The following is a 24,122-nucleotide window of genomic DNA, read 5'->3' on the forward strand; positions in this document are numbered from 1 at the left end:
ACAAGGCTATGGTGGCCTGATTTCAAACAACCTTTTACAAGCAATTCCCACAAATAGTTACTTCCCATTTGAGTACAGCTCGTTTAAAAGAAATCACAACATACTTGAACAAGAACCTCACTTTTTGTTCATCAAATTCCTCCTGAAAGACTACTTTTATTGCAAAGCCTTCCTGTCCTGCTTCCCCCCCCCCCCCCCCCCGATGGGGCAAAAAACCCCATTTTCAGCTCCCTGCAGCGTTCAGCACATGTACCACTTGCAGGAGGGGCTGGGGGGAACAAACCCCAGGTCACCACCAGCACCACCAGCAGCATCAACGGGGAATCCGAGTCCTGGTCTGCAAGGCACTGCACGTGCCCACAGCAGATTCCCTTGGGGTACTGTTGCACTGCTTGGTGGCAGTAATTAGGGATGAGGCAGGGCAGCCTGAGGAAGAGCTGCGGGTAGCTTCTCCTTGCTTTCTCACCCCCCAGCAGCCAAGCCGCCCCTGCCTCATCTCTCCCCAGCAACACGCAAACACGCATGGTCTGCTGACATCTTTTGGCACAGGGCTCGGAGTCATTGGGAATACCCAATGTTGCTGCATCACACAGTGCTGACGGCAGGTCCTGAAGCAGAGGGAGACTGCAGGGTTTGGAAACGGCCTCTGAAACAAGAACAAGGCGAGAAAGCTGATGGGCAGCAAAGCTTTTGTGCTGGAGGAAAACCCCCTTCTGTTCAGCCATCGGAGCCCAATGCATCCCTCTCCAACTAGGGCGCTTTGTTTTCCTCAGCTGTTTGGGCATATCAGGATCCTGCAGGCCTGCCTGAGCCACCTGGAGGGCTGTGAGGGGGTGGGCTGTGAGGGTATGGGCCCATCAGGCTGCAGGTGTACACTCGGCTGGCCGCACACCAGCTAAGCCAGGCTGTGCTGCCAAGCCCTGCTCTCTCCCTGTAATTGCTTCGGGTAAGCACACAGAGCATCCACAAGATTTGGGGCCCGCCATCAATATTTCTGAGAGGGCTTTTAGCATCTGCACGCCTCCAAACCTGAGACAGCAAACGATGCACGTGACATGAGCTGCTGGCTGGAGCGGGCTGCGGGGGGAGGGGGGCTGAGACAACAGAGGGGACCCGAAGCCCCCCCGTGCTGCTCCTCACTCCCCGCTTACCCCCAGCCCACCCCGAGCACCTCGGGGCACCTCTCGAAGCCGGCCCCCTGCGGGCCCCCTCCCCGCACGCCTCCCCCCCCCGGCCCGATGCCTGCCGTCGGGCCCCCCTCGTCGCAGGCAGCAGCGCTGCGGCTGCTCCCCCCTCACCCCTGCCGTTCGGGGGCCGCTCGGCGACCTGCCCCCCTTTTCCCCCGTCCCCCCCGCGAGCCCCCGGACCCCCCCGGTTCCCTCCCCGGCTCCTGCGGGCGGGGGCTGCGAACGGCTCCGCCCCGGCGGCCGCCCGGCTCCTGCCGCACGCTCGGAGTCGCCTCAGCCCCTGCCGGCGGTGGAAGATGGCGGAGCCGGGGCCGGACTGCGGCGCCCTGCTCGACGAGGCGCTCTCCTCCTTCGTCTTCAACTACCTCGCCGACAGCCAGGTGGGGGGGAGGGGGCGCCGGGGGGGGGGGGCAGAGCGGGCCGGGGGTCCCGCCGGGGCGCTGCGGGGATGGGGAGGGGAAGGGGGGTAAGGGGGAAGGGCGCCGAGGTGGTCCCGCAGCGGGACGCCGTCGGGTTTGCTGGGGAGGGGTCTCGCGGAGCGACTCCCCCTGCGCCCCGCTCCCAGCCCCGGCCTCTCGCGAGCCCCTGCGGCGCGGGGCCGGCCCCGAGCCGGGGATGGGGGCGTCGAGGCGGGGGACCCCGGAGCGGCTCCCCCCGGCCCTGCTGCAGCCCCCGCTGCGGGGGGGGGGGGGTGCGGGGGAGGCGGGAGCCGGGCCGGGGGCTGAGTCATGGGCAGCGGCACCCGCACGCCCACGGGCTGCAGGCTGGGGGGGCCGGGGGTGCTTCGTGCCGCACCGCGGCCACGCCGGGCTCCGGCTGCCTTTTGGACGGAGCTGGGCGTGCAAATCGGCTTAAGGCGCCTTGGCAGCTCCCGCACCATCACGAGAGCGAGCCGGGCCGGCTATAGGGCTCGCATGCTTTTCCATTTTGGGGGGTGAAGGCACCGCACAACGAGCCGGGCGGCAGCCGGAGCCGTGGCTGGTGCCGAGCTCCCCAGCGGGTGTTTCGCAGGCAGATTGCCGGGGCTGGTGCAAGCGGGAAGAGTTTTGTGTAGTTATATATCATCCCTCCAGCCCTTCACTTTCATAACCCCTGATTACAAAATAGCTCCGATTGTGCAGCTAGCACGTTCATCCCAACCCATGCTCTCTCACCAATCCAACTTGGGGATTGCACACAGTGGGGTTATGCGTGTGTGTGAGGAGGGACAGCCGGCTCTAATCCTGCTGTTTGGGTGCAAAACAACATCTCCAGGCTTGGTCAATCAGATTTGCCCCTGGTCCATGTGCCAGCCAGAACCAGGAAGGTCTTGCCACCAGCTGGACCGGTGGAGTCCCGGCGCTGCTCCTGGTGTGCGCCAGCGCTCCAGCCTGGCACAGGACGCAGGCAGCTTGGTGGGGGCAGAGTGGCGGGGAGGGTCGCGGGCTGCTAACGAAGAACCGATGACAGGCTGATTACAGAAGAAGGGTCAGGAAGGGTGAGAAGTGGGCCAAGAAGGTTTTGTAAGTGGTTTGTGCCTTCTGATTCGGAGGGATTTATTATTGCTGGGGGGAATGCCGGCTGGAGAAAGGAGGCTGGTTTTGCGAGGTGTCATCCCCGCAAAGTGTTTCAGAAAGGCTGAGCTCCCCCCATCCCAATTACTCTCTAGGCAGGTGAAAGTTCCTGGCTCTGCTTCCCAGCAATAACCTGCCAGTTGTCTACGTCTGTAACGTGAAGTGGAAAGCTCGTGTGACTGCAGCACCTATCTGAAGGGTGGCATTGCTTTGCTTTTTTGTCAGCATTTGACGTTTCAGTCTAGGAATCTTATTCCAAAAGGGGACTGGTAAGGCTGAAAAAGAAATCTTGAGAAGTATCATCCTTCTCTGGTGCAAAACCACCATGTTGTGAATACCCTGCAGAATTTGGGACTGTGAAATGGCTTGCAATGAAATAAGACCATTTTTATGGTACCTCGTGAATAAGGCTGGCTGTGTTTGTTGCCTCCGTTCCTCTCCCTCTCCTGTACCTGCACTATGTTGGAGGAGGCACTGTCCATATGTGCATAGGGTCAGTGCTGCTCTGATGCCTGCTGGTGCGTAATCTTACGAGCAGCAAACAGTGCTGGGCAGGCTGCTGCGGGTTCCCTCAGAAGTGCCATGCAGCCTGGGGTTGTTGTACAGTTGTACGGCGCAGTGGCCACTTTAGATAATTGCATTTCCTCCCTGTCCCCCCTGTGCCCTCAAGGGTTAAAGGCTGGTGTGAAAAGGGAGGAAAAGAGAGGGGAAAAAAAACAAAGCAAACAAACAAACAAAAAAAAGTGTGATTTGCATGCATTTGCTTTAGAAAGGGCTGAAGTTGTAAGTGTGCCTGGTGCTTGTACCTTAACCTCTGATGAAACTGCAGTGGTGGCTCCAGCCCTGGCGCTGTCACATGCTTTCTTCAGAACTATAAACGAGAGGGAGGCGGGTCCCACGCTCCCTCTGACGTCTCTCCCCATTACTACTGTACTAGCCTCTGCTTACAACTGCCTTGCTAACTTCTCAATGAAGCCCCAAAGCTGCTCCCACATGGTCCCCACTGTTCCAGCACGGGATCAGATTATCCTAAGAGGCTGCAGTGTCAGGAGGCCACAAGATTATGAATGTTACCCAGTTCCCCTGTGGAAATGTTGAGACAGTCTGCTTCTTCCCCCAGCACCTCTCCTGCTGGCTCCCCGCGCTCCTCCCCGCTGCCTCCTTTCGCAGCAGGGTTAGTGCAAGGCACAGCACGACGCGTGCAGGTGCCTGGTGGTCCCTTCCCCTTGGGAGGGCTCTCGTGGAGACGCACGGAGGTTTAACGTGGGCATTTGCATCAGGTCCTTAATTATCTGGGCTTGTGCTGAGGATGCCTGCTAACCTCTATTTACATATCGAGGGCAGCGATGATTCACGTGGTGCATTGCTACAGAGAGAAAATCAGGGTTCTGCACTCAATGCCTGCTTTTTTCCTGCCACCCTCTTTTCCATTTTAACAGCAACGGGAAGGGATTTTAGTTTGCAGCGGCTTGAAACGTGTCATTTCTGGGTCTGTATAATCCATTTTGTGCAATACCACACCCCAGCTGCCTGGGGCTGCTTTGCCCGGTGGCACCAGGCACTGGAAGGGGCTGCAGCAGCTCCACGGAGGGGTCACCAGCCCCGTGTCCTGCAAGAGGCATCAGCATTAGACTCATGGCTTCAATTTGTTTTAAACCCCTAAACAAAGTGCAGCAGGGAAAACAAAACAAAACAAAACAAAAAAAACAACCAACAAATAACAATAGGCTGCTTCTCAGAGAGATGCTTGAAGATCACATGAACTGAAATACTACATTCCCTCTCTAAGTTCCGAGCTTCCTGCTAACAGCTTGATCCGTCGATGAGTGCAGAAAGCATGCCAAAGCCCTGGGTTGCGCAGAGGTGCATCAGGCGTCCTGGTATTGTTAGTAATGATGTGGGTACTGTCCCTAATTTCCGATAGTCCTCACTGAGCAGACTGATATTCTGCTTTTTTTGCATGTGGTGGGATCTGGACGATGGAGGCAGCCCAAGGGCCTGGGCAAAGGCTGCAGTGTGGGTCACAGGGCCCCGTGCCACAGAGGCTGGTCTCCTCTCTGGGGGCAGCAGGTGGGCTGCAGCATGGTGGTGGGCACAGAGAGGGGCTGCTGGTGCTGTTTTGTTTGCAAAGCAGGACCCCCGCAGCCGTGCACTCTGCAGCTTTGGGTACAGGAGACGGAGAGTGTGGTGTGCTGCTGAGAACCACGGGAACTGGAGAAGCAGAGGAAGGAGGGCTGGCCTCAGACCCAGCCCCTTGGCAGAGCCTGGGTTTAGACCTGCTGCTTCCAGCCTTGGATCTGAGCGGGTCCTTCTCACCCTGGCAGGACCCCATGCTGTCCCTTGCCTCCGCCCTGCCTGCACATCCCCTCCCTGGTCCCATGCCGTAATGGAAAGGCACCTCTCCAACAGGTGAATAATTAAGGTCTTAACCTCGTGCCTTAAGCAAAGGGAGCTTTGTGAAAGGCACAGATTTCTCTCCCACATTAACCTTTCCAATGTCAAAAGCCTATTTGTAGTTAGAAACTCTGCTTGCTCCGTCACTTAAGTGCTGTCGGTTGAAAATGAAAAATGTCCCTGGGGCTGCAGGACCTTCTTCGCTTTGAGGAGCAGGGCTCCGTGGCCCCTGGAGCAGGGCTGGGGACACGGACACCTGTGGGGCTCTGACAGCACGTGCTGTGTTGGTGGGGTTGGGACCGGGCTCATGGGAGAGCCCACGGTGACTGTGCTAGCAGGTAGTGTGCTAGCAAAAGCGTGCTGACAAGGATGTGCTTGCCCTAGGGCAGCACCCCTGGGAGCCTGGGAACATCACCCACCGGGGCAGGTCAGAGGTGATGTGAGGGGACTTCCCGTGCTTCTGGGACAACAGCCACTGCAGGCACCACTCCTCCTGCCTGTCTGTGAATCTGGGGACACAGCTTCACCGAGACAAGGGGCACTTCCTGGGCCTGCACGCCCTAGGAGAGCACTGCTGGGCTCTCCATCACCCCAATCACCCCAGGGAAGGGCTGTCCCCAAAGATAAGGCCCTGCTGAGCAAGTGGCAAGAGGAGCCTGCATTTCTCAGAGGAACCCCCTCAGGCCCCTGCTCCATGGCTGAGTCCCGCTCCATGGCAACCCCGCACAGGCTTATATTTCTCATGACGCTTTGGCAGAGCGAAAGCAGTTGAGCAGAGGGGGAACTCTGCATGCTGCCTGCATGGGGAGGGCCGTGGGGGCATCCCCAAGAGCAGATCTGGTGGGCGCCTGCTGTATGGGTGCAGGTGAGCGGGCGCCCTGCTGCCTGCGCCACGTGCCGGGGATGCAAGTGCCCATCATCGCCGACCAGAGCTGTAACGAGCCAAAGACTAAAGGTTAAAGTTAATGGCACGGACAGGGAGGTGAGGTACAGGTACACTGACCTACTTCCAGAATCAGCCACACTGCTGTGCCGTTGGCACCCAGGTAAAGGCTCAGCCAATGTGCTCCCTTCCACTTATCGCTCACTTCTTTTGCTTTTCAGCACTTTTCCCGAGCTCCAGCCATGGGACTGTGCAAATTATTATTTATTTATCATTTTTTTTTAATTAATTGGAGCTTCCAAGAAATGCCAAGGACTTTGCACAGATCTGGCAGTGCTCGTGGTCTCGGCAGTGCTCTCCTCACCTGACTCTGTTTGGCTGTGCCTCCCCAGGCGGAAGGCAGCGACCAGCTCTGAGCTGCTGCTGCGAGTTGTTGCATTAAGCTGGTTCACCTCAGAATTAAGGCAAGGGAAAATAAAAGCTTGAAATCTCCTTTGGTTCTGTAAGAGCTGGAACATCCCCAGGGGGGTCCCGATGTGGTGTCAGCATCCTGAGTGTCTGCTGGTGGGGGTGCAGAGACGGGCACAGCCTCAGGGGCGGTGTGATGGCCCCATCCAGTAGCCAGACTAACCTTTGATCACTCTTGGCTCCTGGGCAGATGTGTGGGGCTTAGGGAAAATGCTTTGCTTATCTGGCCTCCTGCTGTCCTGAGACAAAGCGCTGGGTGCTGGGCACCTCCCTGGCCTGTACCCGGAGAGACCAGTGCTCTGTGGGGAGGATGTCCCTCGGCACCACGGTCTGCAGGAGCCCAGCGAAGACCCTGAAGCAGCACAGGGGCTGCTCACATCCTCCCATGCGCACCACCCTTTCCTCGTGTACCCTTTCTGTCTGGTGAGGGGCCACGCATGTGTTTCCCCTCTAGCAGGGAGCAGAGGGGGAGACCCTGGGCTGTGGGCTGGGGTGGGAGAGACCCCGGTGACCGCGAGGACTGATGTGACGCTTCTCTCTTCCCCTGGGATGCAGTGTTACATGCTTTATGTGGATGTTTTTGTGCTGAGGTGGCTGAGGATGAAGCGACTGCCTCTAGCTCTTGCAGCAAATGTGATTGCAGGGCAGCGGATCTTCACTGCGATGCATTTTCTGAATTCTTCCTCTGCGCCGCTTCTGCACTGAGCATGGGCTGCCTGCAGCGACAGGGAGCACGCTGCCTGAAGCAGCCCCTTCTGCTGAGCCAGCACTGCTGGTCAGACACCTCAGTTCCTGTTTCAGTTTGCAGAAAGTTCATCACTGCTGTTGCTTTGCTTCCCTGGCCGTTGTTCAGGGAGGCTACAGGACCCCGTTCAACCCAGGCAGATGGGGCGGTGGGAGTGGGGGCTGGGATGTTTCATCCTTTCCCCCCTGCCAAAAGCTGCTCTCCCCACCTAGTCCCCGAGGAACCCTCATTTCCTAATTTTCACGCACATCAGGAGCAAGGAAATCCTGTGGGGGGGGGGGGAGATGGAAGGGAGAAGGCAGGCGGGGATCCGGGTTGGGGCTGCAGCATGGCAGGAGCAGCGTGATGGGCGGTTGGCTGTGTGCTGCGTCCAGCAGGGAGCCCAGCTGCCTCCCGTCGCCTTTCTTCTCCCCCCTCCCGCCCGGATGGTGGGGGAGCTGTGAGTTTCACTGCCTGCAAGTGACAGGTGTGGAGCTGGCGAGGGGACCCAGGGCTGGGGCAGCCCTGGGCAGGCAGAGGTGGGGTGCAGGAGAGCAGCACTGGTAGCAGGCAGTATGCTCCATGTCCCCCAGCTGCGGCAGCCTGCTTGCTGAGCTCATCCTCACTTTGCTTTTTGCCAAAGTGCCTAGGTGGGAGCAGGTTACGTTGTTTTCTTTTATGACGAAAGTGCCCATGTAGCTGTGGGGTGTTGCAGGAAGCACCACAGCGACTCTTTGTGCGCACAGGATTCCACTGGGGCTGGATGCGTGGCTGGCTGACAGCATGCAGCCGGAGGTGTAAAGCGTCGCGCTCACACGGCTCCTGTGGAAGGCCATGCAGGGCAGGAGCTGGCTTTCCTTCCTGCTCTGTGAGCACCAGTGCCGTTGCCCATCTGCACCATCCAGGGTGTTGCTGGAAGGAAAGCAGCTGCGGTGTGGCCGGTCCTCGGGGGCTCTCCAGGCTGGCAGCCTGGGTGCAGCCCACCTGTGGGGCGATTTTCTGCCCGACCTCAGCACGAGGGGCCAGAGAGCAAAGTGGGACACGGGGAGCGTGGCAGGGATTTGTACCGGCACAGCCAGCACTGCCCTGTCCTGCCACGCACAGGTTGCACACCTGGCACCCAGCGCCGCAGGGCTGGACTTTGTTCCAGCCCTGGTCTCCTGATTTCCTAGGACTTGCATAGCCTCGGTGCAAATGTTTGCAACTTCCACAGCCCTTTGCTTTCGGCTAGTTAAACTTTGCAGCGCCGCTGGCTCCTTTGAAACCACAGCCACTTAGCTGCTCGCCTTCCCCAGCCCTGCCCACGGGATGTGTGTGCAGCTCAGAGGCATGCTCCAGCACCGCGGTGCCAGCGGGGTTTTTAAACCTGCCCCAGAGCTCCGCATAGCAGGAGCTGAGGACTTCAGCCAGCCAGCAACGTGTCTCCTTGTGAGCAGGCTTGCTCACAGGTGGTCACGACCTAACCGTGCTAATAATGAAAAGAAAAAAATGTAACTGCCTTTCTTAAAAAGGAAGTTTCTGTGTATGTGTGGGCCCCACCAGGAGAATGGCACATGGCTTTTTTTGGGTGATAAAACCAATTACTCAGATAAGAGAACTCGGGTCTTATGAAAACTGTGTGGTTTTCTCAGTCTGAGAGGTTTGTTGGTGCTAGAGCTGTTTTTTTTTTTTTTTTTCTTCTTGCTGTTGTGTCCTTTTAGGAAGGAATATGAAGCCTATTTCTATGTATACTGAAAATGAAAGTACTCAATGCGTGTCCCCAGAAACTCCCGCTGTGCCCGCTACCAAACCCACTGGCACGGAGGCTGCTTTTTGGGTGGCTGCAGCAAACAAAACCCCGGGAGCTGGCGCTGGCCCCAGGTTCAGCTCAGAGTGGAGCAGGGACAGCTGCAGCCCTGCGGCTTTGGGATGAGAGGCAGTGGGTGCACGGGACACGCTCCTGCATGCGGCTTCTCTCCTCGCCAGGCGAGAGGCTTCGGGATGTGGAAGGCGGTGCAGGAGGAAGGAAGCCAGCAGCCGAGCGGGTGGGAGGTTGCGGGGAGCTATTAGGACATGCGCAGGAAAGGAGGGCTGGAGCTGCTTGGTTTGTTTGCTGCTGGAGGTACAGTGCTTGGGGTGCCTCCTCACCCCTGTTCGCTCCTCCCTGTGCTTTCAGTCATGCTGCCGACGGGGATGGGTTCCTGTCCTGGTGACCTACTGCTCACTGCAGGGCCAGGCAGCCATGCTGGAGCCACAAGGTGCCACTTGGGCACGTGGTGAGCAGAGTGGGTCCCAGGCAGGGCGCTGGGGCAGGGTGGGTGCCCTCAGCTGCAGCCCCTGCTTTCCTGCCTCTGCAGCAGCCCGCACTGCCTGCCACGTGCCTGCGTGTCCCTGTCCCAGGGACCCAGCCCAGCTCTGGCAGCACATCCCCGAGTCCACCAGAAGTGAAACGTGGGGACTGTCCCCGGCTGTGCTGCTCACTTACAGCACTTTGAGGACTTTTGAAGTTTCTCTCTGTCTTTACGTAACCCAAACTAATTCTTTTTGGAAACATAGGAGCCTCTCCCATGGGAGGATAGCCCGAGAGGGCAGTGGTGGGGCTGGGAGCTCTGTGGGGCTGTGCTGGGCAGTTCAGACCTCTCCCCATGGCTGCCATAGCTCGCAGCATCGTGGGGCAGCGCCGGGCGGTGGGGAGCAGGCAGCCCACTGGCACCCCAACTGCAGGCTTTCCTCTAAATGCCTCCTCCGTGCCTTTAGAGGCAGGAGCCCATCTATGCCCCAACACGCTGCTTGTTAGCTTTCTTTGGAGGAAGGAGCTGGATTGCAAAACACGTGGAGTGGAGCTCGGCTGCAGGAAAAACCTCTGGTCCTGTGCCACGACGGGGGCTGAGGCACCTGAGGGTGGCAATTCAGAGCCGCTGGAGCAGGGCCCTGGAGCGTGACAGGGGCTGGGCAGGTGGGAAGGGAAGGCAAGAGGAGCAAAGGTCCTTCTGTCCTCAGGTGTATGGGGCACTGCACGCATCAAAGTCCTCTGAGCTCGCTTAATGAAGGATGTGGGATCTGCCCCTTTGAAACGCCAAGCCCAGCACACCTCCCAAGAACCATTTCCCCTTGTCAGGGCTGTCCTCACAGGGCCCTGCTGGTGGCCTTCCCTGCACCTGCGATGAGGGTGCCTGGGGTCCCTCCGCAGGGAGCAGGGAGCTGCCCTTTGTGTCAGTGTCCCAGGAACCTGGAGCACGAGGCACACATATGCTGCTCCAGGTTCTTCATATTGATCAGCACTCAGAGGGACAAGCAGCTGCCTTCTGCCTCCTGCAGGACAGCAGCGGGTCCCTCGGGTTTTGAGCCTTCATCTCTGTGCCCACCACCAGGGCACGAGCTGCCTGGTAGGAGGAGATGGCGTGGGTTTGGAAAAGGCCTCTCGCTGTTTTGGGGATGCCCTGCTCCGCAGGGTGCTGCTTGCTCCACGGACATGGTCCTGCAGGGTGAAACAGGGCAGGTTGCAACTGCATGTCCCCGGTGGGAGGTAGTGGCATGGCGCAGAGGGCTTGGAGTGGCCCCAGGATGTCGGTGCTGCTCCAGCAGATGGCTGAAACCATCGCGCCCTGCTCTGAGGAATACAAATGCGCGGCAGATACAGTTACCCATCCCCGAGAGCGGTGTTAGCTTTCATCTAGATCGATATCCCCGCCTGCCTGTGTCTGCTGGAGCACTCAGTTGGCAACCCAACCCCAGCCATAAGGAGACACCCGCCAAGGCTCTGCTGCCTGCCCCAGCTCCCCCTGTCCGCCTGTCCATCTGCCTCAGCATGCAGGCAGCCAGCACCGACCGCAGCGCCGTGGCTGCGCTGCTGGACCCCTTCATGCGTAAAATGTAATAAATAGGGCCATAAGCCTTTTACAAAGTCTATTTCCACCCTTGGATCTGGGATTTAATGCATGGCTGCTTAGTGAGGCTGAGGATTTCAGGGGTCAGCGGGGCTAATTGCACTGCTGCAGGAACAGGGTGTGCGGCAGGGTCCCGCACACGGCCAGAAGGCGGTGGCAGAGACCTAGGGGGGGGACCTGGGTCCCATCCTGCCCCGTCCCCGCACCAGGGCCTGGAAAGCAGCCGCCACACGTGGTGGCTCAGCAGGTGACCCTGGAGAAGAGCTTCTTGGCAGGCACCAGAGACTTTTTGGGTTGGGGGGAGCTTGCTGCCACCCTGCTGGTCCTGGTTCTGGGTCACACAAGCCGGGCTGTGGTGGCACACGTGTGCTCTGAGGTGGTGCCACTGGGAGCTGTCCCCAGGGCCACCAGGAGCGGCCGAGCAGCTCCGGGGCACAGAACCAGCCTGGTGCCGTGGTGTGGGCTATGTGCCTGGCCAGGACGGGGCTGGCTGTCGGGGAAGGCCATGCAGCATGGGGACAACCCACAGGCAGCACGAAGGGACCCAGATGCCCCCAGGTGGGCTGCTCAGCGGGGCCCTGCCAGCGGCCGCAGCAACTGGAGGTGCCAGCTCTGCTCCATCCCTTCCCGGCTGATCCCCAGCTGATCCCGCCATCTCCATCTCACCAAGTGCTGGAGTCTCCATGGAAACAGGCATGGTGGCAGCACCATCACCCGCAGAAACCGTGCGGGATCCTCTGGCCTGTGCCAGGCTGGCTCAGGGCTGCCAGCCCCCTGCTGCTCGTGCCAGATCTCTGCGGGCTGCAGGATGCTGCTGGGCGCCTGCAGTGCCCCTGCCTGTGCTGTTGTGTTCCTGGAGTTGCAGCAGGGTCTGATCCATCAGGGCCTGCCAAGCCCGGAGAGAGCTTTGAAGGATGCACAAAAAAAACCCACACAACAAAAACAACAAAAAGAAACAAAGTGAAAAGCCCTATAGTATTGCTATTAATAGTTCCTTTTGTCAAAGTTATCTTTAGCAGCTTCGTTCCCACCTTCATTCACAACAGTGATTGCACGGGCCTGATGCTTCTCGTGGGTGCCCAGGTGGCTTGGAGGTAGCCCTCCCTGCCACAGCTGATGGAGAGGGATATCTTTCAGGGCTCATTTTTCCCTGGTGACTGCAGCTGTGAACTCTGCTTTGCCTCTCCTCCCACTTCACCCCTGCCTGAGCTCCCAGGCAGCATGGCTGGGCTGTGCCAAAAGCTTTCTTCCTGGAGTATCCCTGCTGGGAGCCGCAGCAGTGCTGGGGTTGAGCTTGGCAGTGGAGGAGGCAGAGCCCAAACTTGACTGCCTGGGATGGAGCAGATGTTTTCTGCTTGTATCTCAGGGGGTGTTTTCATCGCTTTCAAGCCCTGGTCCTGCTTTCCCTCCACCATCCATCCTCAGAGCTCCTGCAGGTCCTGGGAGGGCTTTGAAGGTGCTTTGAGGCTTGGTGCTGTTCGGCCCCTGCGGCGTGGCAGGATCTTGCAGCACCTGAGAGGGCAGGGCGGCTTTGTCCTGCTCTTGAACTCCGCAGTCACAGAGCGCCTTGGTTCCTGGCCTAATCCGTTCCTGCGTTTAATGAGCTGCCTCATTAGAGTGTCTTTCCCTAATAACCACCCCTCCAGGTTGGGCGAGAGGCTGCTGATGTTCGCTTGTGGATAACTGGAGACTGCCGAGGGCCTGTCCAGGTGCTGCTGGGGTGCAGGGTGCTCACCACCCCCCTCCACTGGTGCCTGCTCCCTGCCAGGCACGGTGCTGTGTCTTTTTTTGGCATTGCAGTGAGGCTGTGAAGAGGGGCAGCATCCCCAAGCACCCTAAACTTTGCCCCCCTTGCATTCCAGCCCAGGAGCTGCTCCCAGCTGGTGGCAAAAGCACCCAGCTTTACCAGCCCCAAGCCACCAAGGTGCAGGTGGGGAGGAAGGAGAGGGGGTGGCACACAGGTTGCACTGGGAAAGCCATCTGCCCTGCAGGTGGCCAGACTGGGTATACTGGGTCCAAACTGCCCAGCCACCCAGACAGGCTGGTCTGCAGTCTCCCAGGCAAATATACTTACCTGCTGATATCCCGTACTCGGGCTCCTGGCATGAGCCTGCCAGCCAAAGCCACGCGTGCACCATGGGCCAGGCATGCTCAGCGCTGCAGGCCTGGGCGGGTGCGCTGCCAAACCTCAGTGATAGGGTGCCAGCTCGCTGCCACTGTGCTGGGGACCTTAGGCGGCTGCTTTTGGTAAATGGAAATGGAAATCTCCCTCCCAAGGGCCTGCTCTGTGCAGAGTGCCTGTGGTTTGTGGCAATGGGCTCCTCAGGGAGGCCATCTGGGGGATGTCGGTGCCATCTGGTCCCCAGCTCCATGGTGGCTGCCCCAGTCAGCCTGGGAGCCTGGGGCAAGGGGAGGGTTGCTACAAAGGAAAGGGTTCAGCGGTGCCTCTGGCAATGTGACAGCATTTCACATCTGCCACAGCACGTGCTGAGCAGCCCCTGTGTTGGGGCCATGGTTTATAGGGTGGCGATGATGCAAGGAGGAAGGCGCCTGGTGCTGGCACTGCTTATATTTAGCTGACCCACTTGCTAAGTGGGGGCTGCGCCCTGCGGGACAGGGAAGGTCGGGCATGGCTGGCACTTCTCCAGCAGGATTGGTCCCTGGAGGGGGCAGCCCCACCAGGAAATCAGAAGCAGCACTTCGGTGGGAGATGGGGCACATGGGGTGCTTTCCCGAAAAGTGCCACTGCTCACGCTTGTCCTTGCCAAGCTGGAGGGGACATCATGTTCCCGTCCAATGGCCTCCCTGAGGTCCCCTTGGCTCGCTCCAAGCTGGCGGGGCTGTTGTACCTGGAGAAGGGCAAGTCCCCGAGGTGGGTCAAAGCAAAACACGTGCTGCGGAAAAGGAAATTAATTAGAGGAGCTTTGCTTCACTCCAAGCAACTGGAAAGGCTGATGTTTTTTCTGACGGACGATAAACTGATTGTAATGACAAAACCTCAACAAAAGCAACGCTTTTAAATGCTTTCTTAATTAATAATTCTCAATAATTACTTGACGTCAATGACCAATAAACATTTCAGAGAAAGGAAGTTGCAGTTAAGTGCCGATACCTTTGTTCCTCCAATCACTGCGCCTGGCTCCTCAAAGTCTTGATGAATCCAACAATAAAACCCAGGGAGGGCCAAAGCTGATGTTTTTAAAGGAAAAAAATAAGCAGGAAAAAACAGTCAGTAAGGTGTGTGCATAGGCAGAGGGGGGGACAGCTGAGCAGCCACCCCCTCTGCCCATCCGCGGGGTGGCAGCGCCGAGTGGATGGCCCCAGGGGATCCCCTCTCCTGCCCCTCCGGTGCTGCTGAGCTCCGCAAAGCCCCAGTGCCCCCAGCTTTGCCCCTGGGGTGGGCTCTGGGGGCAGCTTTCCCAGGGGAGCTGGGGTTCGAGGGTGAGCGTCATGTGCCCAATGGGGCCACCTCCATGGCTTCATCTTGCAGGTGCCTGCCATGTGCCTCCTCCTCCTCTTCCTCCTCCCAGCGGTCCATCTTTAGGGCAGCATCTCCCAGGCCCTGCCAGCACGGCCAGCTGCATTTTGTCAGGTGGGGGTCAGGGGAACCCCTCTGCATCTGATGTTGAGCAGAGCCTCGGGAAAATGTTGAGCAGAGCCTGCTGCTCATCCCTGTCGCAGTGCCCCTGGCACGAGCACGGTGCTGGGAGGGTTAATATCCTCCTCCTCCTTCTCCTCCTCCTCCTCCCGGCCTCACAGCCATCTTAAATCCACTGAGCTGGAGACCTGCAGTCCCGTTCCCTTTTACAGTATGTGCCAGCCGGGAGCCCTGCCGGCTCCTCCGTCCCGTCCTGCTCCTTTCCTTCTTTGGCTGTCCCCGTGCTGCCTGCCCGGTGCCGCTCCCCCCGCGGGGCTGCGGACAGGGCAAGGGGTGAGGTGCCAGGGGGTGCCGGGGCTGGGCCAGGCTGGGGCAGCAGGCACGGGAGGCGAGCTTTGCAGAGGTTTCTCCTGGATGGTCCCTGCCAGGAGCCAAGAGAGATGCCAGCCGGCATGGCAGCAAGCTGCAAATCCCTTGGCAGGCAGCGGTGACATCCTCCTGTGGGGGCTGAGTCCCCGTCCCAAGGGCCAGCAGGGGAAACTGAGGGACGGCCATGGTCAGGAGCTGCTGGAAGTGCACGAGGAGATAACAGAGTGGGGGAGCAGGCAGCTTTGGGAGCCTTTCACAGCAAACCTGCCCTGGGGGGTCATGGTGGTGGGGCGAGGTGGGGAAACCTGTGCACCGATGGAGAATTGGGGTGAGAACACAAGGGTGGGAGCCCCTCGCAGCAGGGCTGGGGTGCTGCTTGCTGCCTGTCCTGCTCTCCTCTAAGGGAGCCGCCGGATGCGTCCCCATCACTGCTTCGAGCGTGTCCCCTGGCTGCCAAGCTGTGTCTGCCTCCTGCCAACTCTTATTTTAGGGCTGTGTTTCTCAGCTGCTCCTGGCTCCATGTCCCTGGCGCTCGGTGGCCTGCTACCCAAATACCAGCAGCAGCACGAGGATCTGTGGCCCTGCAAGCCCAGGGGAAGCAGGGGAAAGGCCCTGGGGCTGGGGAAGGACGGGAGCTCCAGCCTGTCCCTCCCTCTCTCTGCAGACCCTGCCGCAGAGAAGGGCGAGCACCCCAGGGAGCACGTTTCTGGCTTGCTTGGGTTGTTGCAGGCCTGTGCTCGGGACAGGCCCTGGGCAGGGGAAGCAGGGGGAGCAGCCTGTGAAGGCACAGGGATGTTTCCTGATGTGCTTCTGGCCCTGCGAGCTGTTCCTTCTGGCCGGGGCTTACTTCCCAGCATCCACTCTCCCCCAGAAGATGGACTCCTGCCATCTGCAAGGTCTGTCTGAGAAATGGAGCATTTAAACTCCCCCCTCACCCTGAGGGGGCATGCGGGGAGAACCCAATGGCTTCAAGTTTCCCTGCAGGCTCAAAAAAATGAACTGGGTTGTATGTTGGTTGGAAGATGGTAAAACCAGGGGAAAAAGGGCCAAAGCATATCCCCTGTCTCTGGTTCCCAAGGGGACCCTGACTGGGTGGCTTTTCAGCTTCGTTGCATGAGCTGTGTGGCTTGTCTTGCCTGTCCCTATGGGGGAACAGCCTGGGGTGTGATGTCCTTGTGTCTGGGACCCCGAGCCCATGGGGTTTTGGTGGGGGATCCTGGCGAGCTGGGGACCCAGAGGTGTCCTTTGGCCGTACACTGTGGTCACGGGTCAGGAGATATGGCTGTGACATGCTGGCAGTGGTGTGCCTGGGGGCACAGGTGTCCCCGCGTGCCCCGGCAGTGGCGCGGGATGCCCGGAGTTCCCGTCCTCCTTGGCCCTGTCTCAACGGGACTTGGCGCCAGGAGTGGAGGAGGAGGCTGCTGCAGGCAGCCAGCAGCGCCTCATCCCAGCGGGGCAGGGACGGGCTGGCTTGCAGATCACCCCGTCTCTTCCCCATTCTGCCCCATTTTTCCCAGGTGTTGGGACATGGCAGCAAGTGGGCAGCCCTTGGTGTGGCATTTGGTGGCGCTGGCCAGAGCGCAGCCCCCTGCTCTTGTGCAGCAGCTGGGGACATGAAAGTGTCCCCGTGGCAGGCTGGGGGTGCTGCTAGGGGAGCAGGGCCCAAAGCGTGGTGACAGCCAGCATTTGATGGCCTCCAGGTCTTCACCCCTTGTGCTCTCTGCCAGGGAGTCAAGTCAAGGAGGGTGCAGGTCTCTAGAAAATGCTGGGGGGCATCTCCTTCCCTCAGGGCTTCCTGAAACATTTGCCACAAATGTCCGCTCGCCCGGAGCCCCAGGTGGATGGTGAGTGCAGCCAGATTGAGCGCTGGCATCCTTGGCCGTGCTGGCTGGCAGAGCACACCTGCGTTGCATCAGCAGGAGAGCTGCTGAAACCCTGCTCCTGGGGGCTGGATCAGCATCCTGTGCCGGGTGCCCTGCGTCCCACTGCTGCTCGCAGCAGAAGCCTTTCCCACTGAGGCCATGCCCTCTAAAAGAGGTGCTCGTGCGCCTCCAAACCTCCAGGATTCAGAGTGGGGGATTTGGACCCGCAGCATTTTGCCAGCAAACCAATCCCAGGAGACAGCAGGGAGAAGCCTCGTGGTACGTGTGGTGCTTTGCACCCTGTTTGTCTAACCATGCTGCTCCTCCTGCACCTGCTGCAGGCTTTGTCCTGCACAGCTGGGAGGGACTGTGGGCATATGACCAAGCTGTGCTGCAGAGGGCATCCCTCCCAGGAAGGAACAGCGTTTCCATCCTGCTGTCTGCATGACCTGGGACGCAAATTTCCCAGCTTTCTCCAGTCCTTTGTGGCTCTGCTGCAGAAGCCTGAGCTTGATGGGGCTGCTGGGGTGCCCAGCGGTGGGGCGGTGCCACATTGTTGCCTTCTTCCCTCTGCAGCCCTGGCTGGGCTCTGACAGTGGCCTTGGCGGGCCGTCAGCACAGCATCCTGGCTCCTTGCACCAAATCTAGCAGCAGGCACGCTAACAAATGAGGAGTCTATATTTAGATGCAGTCTGGAGAAGTGTCACGGTGTTGCCAGCAGATTTTACTATTCAGCGCAGGCAGGGTTCCCCGCTCCTCCCGTTTGATGCCACCTTTGCAGAAAAGCTCATAAAGGACACCCAGCACGGGCTGGAAAAGCACCCCAAACAAAGCACCCTCTGTCTCTGGAGCTCGGCACCTGGGGGGGAGGTGTGGAGCTGAGCTTCCCAGGGAGCCTGGCACAGGAGCTGCCTCAAGGCCTGTTTGGTTTTGGCACAAGCCTTATTTTTTTTTTTTTTTCATGGAAGTTGATGGTAAAGAAACACGTTGCAGGGATAGAGCCCATCTTTGGTGCCACCCCAGCCCGGTATCACCTCCTCCCCCTGCACCGCCACTGCTGCAGCCACGTCTCCTTTGCATCAGCTGGGCTGCAGAGCCCGCTGTGTTTTGTGAGGAGCACTGCAGAGGCTGGCTTTGCAGCACTTCTCCCTCCCCACAACCCCCTGGGGCTCCCCAGATTGGACACCCTTGGCAGGAGGAGCCCGGGGTCCAGGTGCAGCCATGCACCTTGGCGTGCCAGCACCGTGCCACTGACACCATGCGGTGCTGGGCCACATGGTGCTTGCAGCACCAGCAGCCTCTGCCCTGGGGCTGGTGCGAGCAGCCAGGGGATTAGGGAAAATTTCCCTGCTGCTGCCAGGGCTGCCAGGCCCCCACTGACTCAAACAGCAGCACGTGAAGTTCCCGCAATCCTGAAACATAAGGAGAGGCAGCGGTGTTGTGCAAAGCAGGAAGATCTTTGCATGGAGCCAGGCTGCTCCAGGTTTCCTGCCCTCCCGAGGGAACATGAGATTGGTGCTGGGATGGGTGGGACGAGATTTGCACAGTGGCGCTCAGATCCTGGGCGTTGCCCCCGTTTTGCAATGCGGCAGAGGTTGTTTGGAGCAGACGTGGGGTCCTCTCTGCTCCTAGGCTGGGGAGGTAGCAGGGGCAGAGCCAAATGCCAAAGCATTCCCTTGGGGCATGAGTGTGGCTGAGAAACCTTGTGACAGATGCGGCGATGCCTCTTTTGTGGCTTGTGATGTCTCTTTTTCCCTGCACCCCTCCAAACTGCGACTGCAGCAGGTCACAGGGAACAGTTTGCTCAGGTTCCTGTACCCCACCGAGGATGCAGACAGGGTGGGAGACCTGAGCACGGCTGTAATGATGGGCAGCACTCACCAGCAATGTGGCAAGCAGCCCCTTTCCACCTGCGCTGCGCCCTGGGGTGTGTGTAGCCAGAGCTCCTTGCTGCCGGTGCTGTGCCGGTGCCAGCTGCGCATGGACAACCTTTCCTCCACTCCCCCATGGTGCACTCTGCATCGGCAGCATGGGGACGTCTGAGGACACCTCAAGGACTGTGAAACCTGCTGACGGGGCTGCTTCACAGCTGCCTTTTGGTGCCTCCATGCAGCATGTGGAGAGATAAGAACATGCCGTGCTGGGGGCTGGCGACCCCCCGGGTCTGCCCTGGGCACCCAAGGGAGGGGGACACCTCAGTGGCAGGGCACAGCGTGCGGAGCTGGGGGGGACAGAGGCACCAGCAGCCGTTTGGGGAGGAGGAAGGAGGCACCTGACTGCGAGGCAGCCGTCCAACTGGTTGAAACGGCTCCTGCTGCTGTTTGCACAAGCAGGCATGGCATGGCCGGGGCTGGGAACGAGCGGCTCCACCCGGGTGCCCATGGCTGGGAGCCCTGTTTGTGCCAGAGCAATGGATGCTGGGACCGAGGGGGCTGCTTGCTGCGGGGGTGGCGTGTTTGCCCCCAGAATTGTTGGGGTTTTGAGGCTGGTTTTACCCATGGCACAGGCAGGGTCCACGCAGGGTGCCCAGCCTGCTGGTTGGAGCCGCAGCACTGCTCCCCAGGGTGACATTGGAGGCGAAGACAGCTCTGCCCAAGGACACCCAGCCCTGCTCCTGTCCCACAGCCCTGACACAGAGCGGAGGCAGCAGGGAGAGGCGGCTGGCCTCCTCTGAGCAGGAGGTGGATTGGATAAAAGGGGCTGGGTAACTGGAGCTGCTCACATGGCTGGGGAGCTCTGCCGAGCACGGGGACCATTCTGCCTTTATGAAGGTGGCACCTGGAGCAGTCACCTTAAGCCCTGCAAGCCCTACCGTGGGGACACGTGGCTGTGAGCAGGGCAAGCTGCCTGCACGAGGAGCCCCTTGGCTCTCATGCTCCCGGTGTTATTCATAGGGAGCTTAGGACTACCCCAGCCTGGTGGTGGCTCTGGGCTAACACTGGTCCCTGGGCACTGAGCTGCTGGACTCGGCTTTCAGGGCTGGGTCGCAAGGCCAGCCTGCCCCAGGGACCCAGCTTTAGGCTGATCCCCAAATTCACTAGATGTGGGGAATGTCAAAAATGGAGGGGACATGGCTTGAGAGCGGACACAGCAGTGAGGGCGGTGGCACAGGAAATGAAGCAGAAGGGGCAGGGGCAGGTCTGGTTGGGCACCAGTGGTGATGCTTCTGGGCTGTGTCTGCACCAGGCAGGGAGGAGGGGACGGGAGCAGCCCCCAGCAGCCCCCAGCAGCCTCAGTGGGGAGCGGCCGGGCCCCACCTGGCGTTTACAGCTCCCTGTATGCCCGCTGGTGCCTCTTGGGCTGGGGTTTTGGGGAGGGGAGAGGTGTGGTCCCTTGCAGGGGGTAATTTTGAGGAGCGCGGAGCTTTGTGTTTGTGTGCGATCGGCCTCGTTAGCATGCACTCCCAAACAAGCATTTTGCCCTTGGAGGGGTTTTTTTATCTGCAGATCTCGGAGCACTTTCTTGCTGGGGTGAGTCACTTTTCTAGGGGGCAGAGCGGGGAGCACCCGCCCCCCACGGGAGCTCTCCAGGAGCAGCCAGGCTGGCGGCACCGGCCCCAGTGCCCTGCGCCCTCTGCAGCTGCCAGCATCGCTCCCTGCAGAGCCCAAACATGGGGCAGACACTTGCCCAGGTGGGATTCTGCCTGCTCCCGGGGTACCAGCACGGTGCAGACACAGGAGAGGCTGCACGTGTTTGGTGGTGTAGCTCTGGGAAATCCCCGGGCCAAACAGGTTACGCCAGTGAAAGTGCGGCTGGGTGGTGCTGGTGTACACCCGCAGCCAGCCCCGCAGTGCTGGTCAGGGATCACACCTTCGCCATCGTCTCGCAGAGCTGTGGTCCAGTCACGGGATACGAGTCCTGTTACAACCTGCTCCATTTCACCTTCCCAGGCCTTGCTTTCCCCTGGTACCAGCTGGCACAGTATCGATGCTGTCCATCAGTTAACAGAGCTGATTGCCCAGCAGGGTTTATGCTCACCTGGAGAGCACCAGCCCCTCTCCAGTGCCTTTCCCACCACTGTTGTTGTTGGTTTGAGCCACACGCGGTGGTGCCAGCTCTCTGCAGTTTGGGGTGCAGCAGAGCCCAGAGGTGTTGATGCCCACACTGTGCCCAGGCTCCCCCCACGACTTCCCTGGAGCACCAGCAGGGTCGTACCACAGCAGGACCAAGCGGTGACCCCGTCAGGTGGTGACACATCTGCTCCGGCTGGGCACTTTGCAGAAAATGGACAGAAACTGAAAAGGGAGAGTGCAGGGCTGAGGGGATGAGCAAGAGTAAGGAGAGAACCCCCGATTCGGGAGATAGGGCAAATGGGGACCCTGCTCCTTGTCTTGTGGGGGGCCTGGCAGTGCAGGCAGGGCAACAGGCATCCTGCAGAGCAGGGGCAGGAGCCAGCATGGGCAGCGCTGCCTGCTCCCTGCAGCTGGGGGATGCAATGAGGGGTGCAGGGGGCTGGGTAAGGAGGGCTGGGCAATGCGGGCGCTGCCACCCCCACTGGGATATAGGCCTGGGCACGAATGAACAGGTCTGGTGGGAGGGTGCACAGAGATCAGAGTGGTTTTGCTCTCTCCACAGTGGTTTTCATCCTTAGATGCTTTGCAAGAGCTTCGTTTTCCACATGGGAGCTGGGTACAGTGAGGCTCGGAGGCACAGTGTGCTCCCAGGGGCATGCCAGCCCCTGCTCAGCCCCCAAAACCTGCTCTTAAAGGCTGGGATGTGCCGTGCTGTGCCATGCCATGCCATGGGAAGCCAGCGCCTTCCATCCCTGAGGGTGGCTGGGCATGGGGAGAGGGGAAGGGGGTGTCCTGGCCACAGGTATAAAGGCTTGGAGTGCATACTGGCAAGCGTGCTGGGAGGATGCTGGGGTGTTTGAGCCTGCAGGCAGTGGGAGCAGGGCAAGAAATAATATTGTCCCCTCCTTAGAGGGGGCTTTGGTGACCAGCAGGAGAAAGGGTCCATGGAGGCCCGTTTTCGGTGCTGGGTGTCCTGACCATGGCACTGAGCGTGCCCATGGCAGCGATGTGTTGGGGCCAGAGCTGCTCAGGCTAATGCGGGAAGATCTTCCCTGTGCCTTCTTAACCTGGGCTTGAACCTTCCCCGTCTCCCGCCTCATGGTGATTAGTGCTCAGTCAGTGCTTTGCTTCCTTGTGGTGCCAACGGCAACAAACAGTGGCCATTCTCCTGTGCCAAACCCTCTGGCAGGTGAGAGGGAGGTGTCCCTCTGTCCCCTGCCTGCCACCCCCATGGCAGGATGGGCTGGGGACAGGCTGCCCCAGCATTCCAGCTCTGCACAGGGTGAGACAAGGAACATCCTGCACCGCTGGGCACAGACCTAACAACGTGATAGTGCAGGGCCAGGCTGTGCAGCAGCCACCAGATTATCTTTGCCCGTTCCTCAGCTCTGTGTGTGAAGGGCCAGGATTTGGGCTGGCATTAGCCTCAGCTTCCATTTCACGGCTGCGGATCTGCTGGCACAGAGATCAGAATGTGCCGAAAATCTGAGCCCTCCACCCACAGTACAGCAGGACTGCACACGGAGGAAGGGCCCCCCGCTTGCTTCCACCCCTCAGGAGCTGTGAGTTGTGTCCTAGGCCAGGAGAGAAGTGTATTTCAATAATTGTAGCTCATCCCCTGCTGTCCTCACTTCTCCTGCCAATTCCCAGCCTCTAGACAGCAAGCACTGCGGCATGCCACTGGATGGAGAGATGGACAGCTGGGTCCCTCGCCATTTCCCAGAGAACCCCAAAAGCCTCTTGGCTTTTCCACACCACCTTTACGAGTCCCTGAGTTCATGGGTTCCCAGGACCACAGGAGCTGGCATGGCCAGGGGAGCTTCACGAGAGCAACAACACAGACACGTGGCTCTGCTTGTGCCTGTAGTGTGGGCAGCTCCGGAGGCAGCTCGGGAACCCGGTGTGGCATGGGACGGGGATTTGTACCACGTTCCCTGTGGGAAGCATCTCTGGTTTCCTCCCCATGCTATTACTGGTTCAACCTCTCTGGCATTCGTGGTGCGGGGAACCGCAGGACAGTTGCTCGCTGCCTCCTGGCAGGGTTTTGCTCTTCCCCGACTGGAGCATCTGTGAGGGGCTCAGGTGAGCGCGTGGTTCCCATAAAGAGCAGTGCCTGTGGAGCCGAGCTGGTGATGGCCACAGGGGGATACACGAGGGGAGGACATCTGCAGTTCCTAGGGGACAGAGCAGGCTGGAGGAGCGAAGCGGTGGCTGGTGGCCAAGGGGCAGGCAGGGCCGCTCCTCCTCCTGGCCCCCCCGCCAACCCCATCCGACCCAGCAGGGCCCTCCCTCTGCCCACAACCGTCATGTGGCCCCTGGCAGCCAGAGCATCTCAAGAGGAAGGGCTGAAAATAATTGCCTGCTCATATTATCCTTTCAAAAGGCAGGAGTTGCCGTGGTGGGGAATTTTGGTGACAAACAGCCTGGCTCAGGGGCAGCTCCCCGCTGAGTCAGGTGCGCGCCCAGTCCCGTGGCACAGCCTGACCCCCGCAGGCCCCACTGCCCCCTGCCCCCGTGGCCATCCTCAGGGGCAGTACCCACACCACCTGGGCCACCTGGTTGGGCACGCGCCATCTGCTGCTCCTAGTTTTGGTTTTGGGGCAGATAGCATGGAGTTCATTAAAACACTGCGGGGGTTCAGGACTGGCTCTACGCTCTGCCGGTTTGCTCCGTGGGTGTGGGATAAAGTCGTGATGGGGGCCAAAGCTGCCTGATAGTGCACTGCCCTGGACAGGACTTCTGTGTCCCAGCTGGGTGCTGAGCACCACTGGCACCCTGCTGTGTGTGCCTGCGCCGGCACAGCTGGCAGCCTCTGCCCAGCAAAGCGCATCCTGCACGCTTGGCAGCAGCCGCGTCTTCATTAACTGGTGCTGAGAGATGAGAGGCCCTCTTGGGGATCATCCTGTCCTCCACTGCATCTGCCTGCTGCCCCTTTTCATCGCATGGGACAAAATAACCTCCCGGCCTGGTTTGCTGCCTGTGCCTGGTGGTGTGGTGGTGGCACAGGGGGTGATGGCAGTGGTGTGGGGCTTTGGGCTCTGCAGTGCCTGCAGCGCATCCAGGCATGGCAGGGGCTTGAGGTCTGTGCCTATCCCATGCAGAAATGAAGTGGCATCTGCACCCTGAGCCCAAATAAACAGCCGTGGGTGCGGAATTAGCATGCAGCTCTGCAAGCTGCGATGTAAGAACTCTGCTGCTGCCCTTC

General features: G+C 59.8%; 1 protein-coding gene across 2 annotated transcripts in view; it reads left to right on the forward strand.

The window, feature by feature from the left end:
* Positions 1 to 1,436: 1,436 nt before the first annotated feature.
* PPARGC1B (PPARG coactivator 1 beta) overlaps positions 1,437 to 24,122 on the forward strand; it is a 44,349-nt gene continuing 21,663 nt past the window's right edge. For both annotated transcript variants that reach the window (XM_082771515.1, XM_082771516.1), the window contains exon 1: positions 1,437 to 1,567. In XM_082771515.1, the coding sequence (XP_082627641.1) occupies positions 1,484 to 1,567 (84 nt within the window). In that variant the 5' untranslated portion in view covers positions 1,437 to 1,483. The remainder of the gene's footprint in view (positions 1,568 to 24,122) is intronic.

This window comes from Aythya marila, assembly GCF_965140915.1.
Source record: "Aythya marila genome assembly, chromosome: 14".
Lineage (NCBI taxonomy): Eukaryota > Metazoa > Chordata > Aves > Anseriformes > Anatidae > Aythya > Aythya marila.